Source organism: Aphanomyces astaci, assembly GCF_000520075.1.
Source record: "Aphanomyces astaci strain APO3 unplaced genomic scaffold supercont1.57, whole genome shotgun sequence".
NCBI lineage: Eukaryota > Oomycota > Saprolegniomycetes > Saprolegniales > Verrucalvaceae > Aphanomyces > Aphanomyces astaci.
Window position 1 is genome coordinate 276,544 of NW_009798320.1, and position 9,700 is coordinate 286,243.

The 9,700-nt window shown below is 48.2% G+C and overlaps 4 protein-coding genes across 4 annotated transcripts; all 4 read right to left on the reverse strand.

The window, feature by feature from the left end:
* Nucleotides 1-46: 46 nt before the first annotated feature.
* H257_14423 (hypothetical protein) lies at nucleotides 47-1,011 on the reverse strand (the record flags this gene model as incomplete). The annotated part of the gene is made up of 4 exons (XM_009842230.1): nucleotides 47-203; nucleotides 284-463; nucleotides 513-802; nucleotides 853-1,011. 4 exons carry the CDS (start codon nucleotides 1,009-1,011, stop codon nucleotides 47-49), a joined length of 786 nt encoding a protein of 261 aa, XP_009840532.1.
* A 52-nt stretch (nucleotides 1,012-1,063) lies between these two features.
* H257_14424 (hypothetical protein) lies at nucleotides 1,064-1,523 on the reverse strand. The gene is made up of 2 exons (XM_009842231.1): nucleotides 1,467-1,523; nucleotides 1,064-1,408 (listed from the first exon to the last, which is right to left on the reverse strand). The coding sequence occupies exons 1-2, from the start codon at nucleotides 1,498-1,500 to the stop codon at nucleotides 1,104-1,106; spliced, it is 339 nt and encodes a 112-aa protein (XP_009840533.1). The 5' UTR covers nucleotides 1,501-1,523; the 3' UTR covers nucleotides 1,064-1,103.
* A 2,482-nt stretch (nucleotides 1,524-4,005) lies between these two features.
* H257_14425 (hypothetical protein) lies at nucleotides 4,006-6,295 on the reverse strand (the record flags this gene model as incomplete). The annotated part of the gene is made up of 2 exons (XM_009842232.1): nucleotides 4,006-4,885; nucleotides 4,956-6,295. The coding sequence occupies 2 exons, from the start codon at nucleotides 6,293-6,295 to the stop codon at nucleotides 4,060-4,062; spliced, it is 2,166 nt and encodes a 721-aa protein (XP_009840534.1). The 3' UTR covers nucleotides 4,006-4,059.
* A 3,064-nt stretch (nucleotides 6,296-9,359) lies between these two features.
* H257_14426 (hypothetical protein) lies at nucleotides 9,360-9,682 on the reverse strand (the record flags this gene model as incomplete). Its single annotated transcript, XM_009842233.1, has 2 exons — nucleotides 9,360-9,516; nucleotides 9,597-9,682. The coding sequence occupies 2 exons, from the start codon at nucleotides 9,680-9,682 to the stop codon at nucleotides 9,360-9,362; spliced, it is 243 nt and encodes an 80-aa protein (XP_009840535.1).
* Nucleotides 9,683-9,700: the final 18 nt, after the last annotated feature.

The window sequence follows — 9,700 nt, forward strand, 5'->3', positions numbered from 1 at the left end:
GTACTTCCTTCATATCCATGAACATATGCAACACACTAGGACCAAGTCAGTCGAGGAGTTGAGCGTGGATGTTGTACAACGCAAAGAGAATGCTCGCAAACAGGAGGGTATCCACTCGACCGAGCAACCCTGCATGACCATGAATAAGTCGGCTGGAATCCTTCACGTTGGCCGCGCGCTTGATCAAACTTTCAAACAGGTCGCTACATGTCAAGTACTACAATCAGTTGGTACTAGTACTCGCCAAAAAAGACCACGTGGGCCCCAGTCGCATCGGCTGAACACGGTGACGGCCGTGGTGACGACGAGAATCTTTGTCACCGACACCGTGGACATGGTGATGCCCAGCACATTGGTGACAATGACCATGGCAATCAACGCACACATGACGCCCCCTGTGTCCCTTCGACGGCTTTGTTCGGGGGCAAATGTTTGGCTAACGGGGGAAACGGGTGTAGCCGATCTGTCCCAGCAAGTGTCAAGTGAAGTAGATTCCGGAATCGGCGGCCCACACCGTGAACAAGAGCACGAGCACGTTCTTCCGACCGGCCGACACCACGGACAAGTCGATAAAGTTGGACAGGATCTGTACCAGCCCCAAGAGGTACACAATGCCGAGCTGATCGAGCAGCATGGACATGTACACATCGTTCGGTGAGGCCTGGGATAAGGAGCTTCCATCGCACCGCCAGAGGCGCAAGGACATATGCATCTTGCGAAAGTTGTTCCATGAGGAGCGGATACGATGACTCGGGTATGATAGTTGTTGGTTGGTCGGACAAGGAAGGTCGCGGAGCCACAACTACTAGAGCTTTGATACGATGCACGAGCCACGAGTATTCAAACATACACAGCCAATAGGGTCGCCATGAGCTGTGACGTGGCAGTGCGAGGACACAGAACGAATACAAGGACGATGGCTGTAGCTAAGGTCGCACCCGCGACTAACCGCTTGACGAAATTGCGGCACATCGAATCCTCGGTCGCGGTGGTCACCTGAGGAACTTCCATCATACAATGATGTTTGACGTGAAGGGGTGTGGTCCGGATATATCCGGAGACATTCGAAGGAAACATGACTTGCATTAACATGGGTTACATGATTACATTAGAATGCAGTTGGAGGAGGCGCCGCCCCGCTCGCGCACGCGCTCGTTCAAGTCGCCGGCCGCGGCTTCGAACTGCAGGATAAAATGATCGCGGTCGGGGATGCGATCGAACCCTCGCTCGTGGATGAGCTTGTTGCGGATCGTGGCCAGGAATCGCATTTGTTTGACCAGTTGCGGCGGCAGCTGGCCGTTGACGGCGCTGATCTTTTCATGGAGCCCTTTGCCTGCAGCACCGAACTCGGCTTCCAAAATGTACTCGAGTTCCTTTGCGCACTTGATCACGAGCTCGTAGTCGTTGCCTGATGTGCACCACGCGTCGTTAGAGAAGCCTCATGATGTGGCATCATGTGGACGTACTGGAGTGCACGTACTGGGAACTGGTCGCACCCATGCAGCCGTTTGTGAACGAAAGTGGCCACGGGAAAGATGGGCATACGGATAACTACCAAATAGCCGGATAAAAACTAGTACTATTAATAGTATGATACTTTCAAATGCCCCAGGAAGGGAAAGAAAGGGTCAAACTTTAGAGCCTGTTCCAAGCAGAATTCGAAAATCGCGTGACAAAATACACCTTCCCATTTTTTAGCCATTTTACGGCCATGATTGATTGGACATAAATCGTGTCCAGAAAATGCTAAGTGATTGGACAACATAGTACTTCGAAGTATTGCACCAAGGGCTTTCACTGGCTCCCGTAGCCAAGGTCCAAGCCGAGGTCCGTCGTTGCGCTTAAAAAATACCCAACGGGGTCGACCGTCAGATCTCTAGTCACTACTTCTTCAGCATCGCCAGTCGCCTACACGTATGAGCTGGTGATTGCGCTTCCGCACTGTGGTTATCTGTGTTCATGTCGGCCCTCAATATTCAACCTCAGACAGCGTAGGATCAATACTTGGCTGGTGAGGCGATAATTTCAGCCAGTAGTTTGGTGCGGCGATGGGCTGTCGAAAATGGGATGAAATGGGGTCTTGCACCCCATTTTGAAAAGTGGATTTCGGAATGAGTTGGGGAGCGTTTTGATTGGATAATTGAAAACTACTTGGAACAGGCTCTTATGCAGCGATAGATATTGAGCATTTCACCCAAATTTGTACTTGTGATTCATTTCGCCCAAATAGCATTCAATTCCCCTTGATCCAATTGAAGCTTGTACGAACTATACTGTAAGCTTAACGTTATACTGTATAGAGATTAGTCTTTACTTCGAAGCATATGGTTAGCCCAAGGCGGAGGGACTATGTCGAGCCAAGCGTTTGGATTGGCAGAAATTCACCAGAGCGTGACATGATTGGCTTAGGCGGTTCTTTCGGGGAAGATTTAGCCCATGTCCGAGAATGAGACGTATCCGGATAAATAATTTTCGCAATCCAAAAAATGTCGATCAATAATTTTTCGTTTGTGATGAAAATGAATGCCAGACATGAACGGAATATCCCCGGCGTAGATTGGATGGACCATCCACGCCTGAAAACTCGCATCCATGTCTGAGTTATTCCGGAAAGCGGAAAACGATTTTGTTATCCGGATAATTTGGGGGTAACAACCAATCAAAAGCTCGGAATTTCTTGAAACATGGAGGGTCCAGTTTCGAATCGATTTGACAATATACTTCGAAGTATTAATACCATATGTATTTGGAAGATTTTGGAGATGGTTCTCTTTTACTTTTTCCGTAAACATTGAAAGCAAAGGAAAAGCAAGGAATTTTATACTAGTATTGCCGTTGTTGGAGAAAACATTATTATCCCTCTACCTGTACCAGATGGAGCCAAATTCGTGGACTTCGTGGATGATCGGCGAGGTCAGGTGAAATGGTCCAATGGGTCATTCGGCGTTGTAGCATTGGGGCTGTAGTAGGGACGACAGAGGAATACGAAGGATCCAAATGATTGAGACTCATGTTGTGTAAGTTCAGTTGTACTATCTGTAGGGCGTTCAGACAGGCGTTCTTCAAATTTCAAGGCGTTCTTCAAATTTCCCAATTTTCCATGGTTCGTTCAATTGAGCACAAATAGAGCTGAGACATATGATTGGCTAATATCCACTTCATGCTTCCCTAAGAAAATCGAATGGATTTCATCCAATCAGCGACAAATAATTTTGGAGCGACCAATGGCATAGATTGGTGCCCGGTTCGGTCGGCGAGATTCGATCGAACGGGTCCTGAAAGTAATATAAGGTACCGAATATGCTTCCCTGGCTCCGTTGTAGGTTCATCCTCGACAGCGGTGTCGATCAAATGGGTGGGTGTTGTGACTGGGGCATCACTTGGTGCAGTTGTGGAGGGTGCCGTCGTGATCGTGGGGACAGAAGGGAGCGCCCGTGGTGGTCGGAGGCGATAAAGTAGACGGTTCAGAGGTGCCGGAGCTGCCGTGTCGCTGTGGTTGGTGGTGTAGAAGTCCCCTGTGTGTCTATTATACATAATTAATTTATGCTAACAAATCTCTATATTACTGAAGGAAAATTATACTGAAAGATATTACATGACATCAACCTCAACAGGCAACTCGAAAGGTTATGGCATATGCACCCACGCCGCCATTCGCGCAATATGGTGCCGAAGCTTGTTCAAAGGCTAGAACTATGCATCGTTTAGCCTCAGGCGCGATTTCGTCATGGACAGACACGGCGTTCGGTTTCTTTTGAGGATGGTTGGTCATAAATATAGTGTCATAGAAGCGAGAGAGCCTTGATAGTTAGTGCTTAAGGGTATTATTAGAACAACCAGATGAACAAGTGGGTGGCGCGATGGGGAGGTATAAGGTTTGATTCTCTAGCGGGTGATTGAATATTTTGCAATTTTGAAGGCCATTTTCCAAATTTGATACTATTAATAGTAACTTCTACCAGTAGAGTGTGCGCATCTTGAGCTTCTATTTCCACCAATCAGATACGAAAACGAGTAAATTTGAGACAACATACTCCATTTTGGAGTCTAACATGACAGCTATTTTGGACCAGAGTAGTATGACGACACAAGCACAAACTTCGAGCGATACCCTTGAATCGCGCGATATCCTTGAATCGCGCGGGAGAATAGGGCGCGGCGCCTACCAGTATCGGATGGTGGTGGCGTGGCCGCATCACTTCCATATTTGTGCGGCTGAATAGGGCCAACGAGGACTTTAAGTGGAAACGACTGGTGCTGAAAGTTGTTGGCAACCTGGACTTCCGATGGGTACACGAACCACCGCAGCGCCTCCTTGGTGGCCTCCATCTGGAATTCTGGACCACAACACGCATCGGCCAAGGCTTGGTCCGCCAGAATATGGGCCTGGTCCAAGTACTCATTGTACGTGGCAAGAGGTGACGCGGGAACGTCAGGTCCAGCATTCTTCTCAGTAAAAAAGGCGGCCTTGATGAGCCATTTTCGCGTCGGAAACGTTGTTACGCGCGTTCGGTGCTTCCACTCGCCAGAAGCGTGGTTGAATTCATATTGAGGTAGAAATTTCCAGCCTTCGGTTGCCACAAAATCCATCGCCGCCAATACGTAGTCGACTTCTGTGTCGTCCATGGCGTAGGGAAAGCTCACGCGCGACATGCCAGGACGCAGCAGCTTAGACTCGTCTTTCAGCGCAGCTTTCAACGCTTCATGGTCGCTGGAAGTGAGGCCTAGAAGTCGCGAGCCGTACGGTCCGGCACACTGGCAGCCCCCGCGGGACTGGATGCCAAAAACATCGTTCAGTAGCGCGCACACAAAGTTGTAGTGCAGGAATCGAGACCCGGCTCGGATGAGGAACGAAAAGATAGGCAGGCGGGTCACCGTGGCATGTCTATCACAAAGCTACGCATCAGATATATGCTGAAAGCATACAGCATATGTTGCACAACGTGGCGGCGTACCCTAATAAGACAATGTGGCTGTGGTTTTGCAGGCGGGAGATCACTCGTTGGACGTGGCGGTGTTCGATGTCGAGGATCGTTTCGTGGCCGATGCGCTGCTTGATTTCAAATGCCAGCCCGAGCCGGATAGAGCCCAACGTGTCGGGGGTGCCGCCCTCCTCCCTCGCTTCAGCACTCGACACGTACCTGTGGTCTTCTGTTGTCACGTAAAACACCGTGCCGCCGCCAGGAACCGTGGGAACGTCCCCAATCAGGCGCTTCTTCACGACCAACACACCCGGGGTGCCCGGCCCGCCGAGGAACTTGTGTCCCGATAGAAAGATCGCGTCTTTGTACACGAACGGTTGCAACGCTTCGTCGACATTGAGTTTGGGATTCATGTCCAAGGGTACATACGGCGCGGCCGCCGCGTAGTCCCAAAACGACAGCGCTCCATGTTGATGCAGGATGCACGTGATGGCATCGACGTCCGTGAGCACCCCCGTCAAGTTGGACGCTGCCGAGAACGACCCAATTCTCATGGGTCGGTTTTTGTGCTTGACCAGCTCGAGCTCCAACATGGCCAAGTCGACGGCGCCGTCGGCGGTTTCGGCGATCTGGACGACGTCGGCGTCGCTCTCTCGCCATGGCAAGATGTTCGAAAGGTGCTCAAAGGGGCCGACAAACACGACGGGTTTCATCTGACGGCTCTTGGGGCGACGAACGTGGAGTCCGAGCGCTTGCACGAGCTTGTGGATGGCGCTGGTACTACCACTCCCCGTGAATAAGACCAGGTCTTCGTCGTCGTCGGCGTTGACGCATTGCGCAATGATCTGGCGGGCCTCCTCACGAAAGCACGTGGACTGCAGTCCTGTGATCGAGGTCGTGGTGTGGGTGTTGGCGTATTGTGGCATCACGTCCTTCTGGATAAAATCTTCGATGCATTTCAAGGATCGACCACTCGCGGTGTAGTCTGCATACACGAGGGGGCGCGACCCGAACGGGGTATCGATGACGCTGTTTCGACCAATCACACCCGACCGGATGCGGGTCAAGAGCTGCTCGCCACGCAGGTGGAGTCCCACTGTCTCATCCAAATCAGTGGACTTTTCTGCGACAGAGTGGACTACTTGCTCGAGTGGGTGTGGTGTTTCGATGATGTTGTTTCGACCAATCACGCCCAACCGGACGCGGGTCAATGGCTGCTCACCATGTAGGAGCCCCACTGTCTCGTCAACATTGGCGGACTTTGCCCCTACTGCGACAGAGTGGACTTGCTCGAGTGGGTGTGGTGTTGGTGATGGCTTCGAGGACGCGGTCCGACGGACGTCATCTTTTGGTTCCACGACGAAAAATGCCATGCTTTTGTGCGATGACTCTGAGACCTAAAAAATTGGAAAGTGAGAACCACGATCCAACGTCAGTCATGGTATGTATTTTCAGCCACCGTTACTACTTTACTTGTTAACTATGTTAGTTTCGAACAAAATATTATATATATGTATGCAACAAGTCATCATGGAATCTGACAGTTGTCTCCTAATCATTCTACAGATGATTCGATGTTTTCTCCTGCATTGTTGGGCAGAACAGCTGAAGTGCCAAGTGGCATGGGCTTGGATCGGCCTTTGCATGAGGCCAAGGTGATGATTCCTCGCTTTGATTCCCAGTATCTGCTTCCAGATTGTGGTGCGTTTTAGGTGGGGAGAAGGTGTCGATTGCAGATGCCGTTGTCTCGTCGCCAGTTGATTCGGACTACCATGTGCCGTATCCGAATCCGTATAAATACCCCAGAGACGTTGTTTTCGCTCCGGACATACAAAACTTAGTATTAGTGGATGCTTGTGTTTGCCTCAAATATATTAAGTATACAAAACTACCAATAGATACAGGTTAACAACACTCAAAGAGCATCTATTCCTGTTATATTAATATTGCGATGTAGTACACTCGAGTACTAGTATACAAACATAAAGATGATTACATGCACAAAGGTAAGGTCGGTCAATGGTCCAATGAAAGCTGCATCATACAGTACTGTAATCATCGAGATACTAGTAGGGGATGAATGATTGTTCAATTGCGCGACTATTTATCAGGACGACAAGACTTCATACCCACACCTTCTCTACTGATTGCTATGTATGCTTGCAGTTTTATTGTAATTATTCCATCCATTTGGAAGAAATGCGAGATGTATACGTACTCTATGCAGGTACCGTCATTTAAAAGGACTTGTCGAAACAAGAACTGACTTAGTATACTGACTGATTCATGAACGTAGATGGCCAGTTTATGGTGCACGGGACAGTTTAAGATGCACTCAAATTGGCCAATGGAATAGCTTGATTTTTGGAATAGCCAATCCAATCACTAGAAAAATGAAATCGCCAAAAAATAAGCAAAACCCGCATACATATTGTAAGCTTTGGCCGTGCACCATAAACTGTCCCTCCTATTTTGCCTTGACATGAGCGGAAATCGAAGTAAATGAACGTAAGCTGAAGTCCATTTAAGCCGATTAAATAACCACAATAATGCCCAACCTTTCGGCTTCATGCAGCATTTTTCAGAATTTATAATCCCGTTCCTAAGAGACGAGTAAGCTGCATTCTACGACGAGGTCACCATAAATTGGCCATCTACGTCACACAAAAAATAATGTCATCACTTCATGCAACTACTTTTGCATATAATGTTACAGTAGAGAGCGTGTACTGCGCATTCTTCATTAAAGTCGTATCATAATGGCAAGTTCAATGTACTCGAAGTTCTACCGGTATCAATGTACCCTTACACACTACGCATGGACGTCTGCTCGCAATCAAGAAGAACGCCCACCAATACAGACCTCAACTTATTAATGCGCTCGTGTCCCTACTATTATAGTGTGTAGTATATAGTTCATCGCAATGTTAAATTTATTAGAGAGGTTTTGCAAGTGTTCGTTGGCGGTCGCGTTCCATTTATCTGCCAAGACCTGTCAAACCTTATGTAGAACGCGAACGGGTCCTCATAGCAGATTGCCATTCCGCGAAAAGTGCAGATCTCATGGACTGGCATTCCAGATTTGCTCTGTGATAACTGCATATGATCGGCAGTTCTTGGCCAATCAAGAACTGCACGACCCTCCAACCAAACTGGGCACGTCAGGATTAAGCGGCAGATGGTGCAGTTCTTGATTGGCATGGAGACACCTCAGCGCCGCCGCGTCTCCAACGACAAAGAAGATGTCATGCTTCTTCATCAGGTGAATGTTGACCGCCCATCCAAGCGAAGAAATGCGAGGTAATGAAGCGCGTTGGCGCCGAACACAGACTTTATAACTTTGAAACCCTCTGAGACCCCCTATAAGGGGAGTTTTCGGACACCCACTTTTGAGATGAATTTTGACGTACTAATCTCCAAATAAAAGTGAAAAACGTAATTTTCTGTTTTGCGAAGTTGAGATATTAGGAGATGGAATAGAACCCTTTCGAAGGAGCAATTGCGGGCACGGCAGTACGGATACCAAACGATTCGTGATTACCTCTGTTTTAATGACATACACACCAATAATCAGTACTATTAACTGCAAGGCAATATAGTGACTGGGCGTCCATAGAAGGCTCATTGCTCCTGAAATGGATGGATGGTGCGCTAACATCGACCATTATCCGGATGAAATTCTGTCTTCCTCCGATTTTAAACAGAGGGAGATTCACTGTATCTCCAAATCGATTTGAGATAAGAACAATTTGCTGAGGCGTGCTACTTCGATGCAAGCCACTCCTTGCCTTCGTAGCCACGCCTTTCAGAACGTCCTACAGATAGAACAGCTGAAGCTGAACTAACACAACATGAGTTTCAATCAATTCAATGCTTCGTATCTCTCTGTCATCCCAAATACTGTAGCCCCAACGCTACTACGGCGAATGACCCATGGGACGACTTCACCCCGACCTCGTCGATCGTCCACGAAGTCAACGAATTAGTCTACGGATAGGGAAAAATTGTTTTCTCCGAAATCGACGACATAAGTAAGATCCCTTGCTTTTACTTTGCTTTCAATGTTTACGGAAAAAGAAAAAGTGAAGTCATCTCCGAAATCTCCCTACAATTTCAAGTCACACGATTTACATTTTTTCTCCTGATTTGAAATCACTATTATAATGCGAATTTTGATAAGAGGGACATCTCCATCCAAGGGTGCCACTTTTTGACACCCTTGGTTACAGTATTTGAGTTTGGATTGTCTTACAGTTATAATAATAATCCAAACTTACAGTTAATTAACCAAGGGTGGAACGGTACTACGTAGTATGTTTGATATTCCGTTCGAACTGCCTCTGACACAAAAAGCATGATTCGGAGAAGCTCTATTGTCTACGAGAGTTCAGATAATACTTTCATATCCATGAACATACACAGCACACTAGGACCAAGTCAGTCGAGGAGTTGAGCGTGGATGCTGTACAGCGCAAATAGAATGCTCGCAAACAGAAGGGTGTCCACTCGACCGAGCAACCCTGCATGGCCATGAATGAGTCGGCTGGAATCCTTCACATTGGCCGGGCGCTTGATCAAGCTTTCAAACAGGTCGCTACATGTCAAGTACTACAATCAGTTGGTACTAGTACTCGCCAAAAAAGACCACGTGGGCCCCAGTCGCATCGGCTGAACACGGTGACGGCCGTGGTGACGACGAGAATCTTTGTCACCGACACCGTGGACATGGTGATGCCCAGCACATTGGTGACAATGACCATGGCAATCAACGCACACAT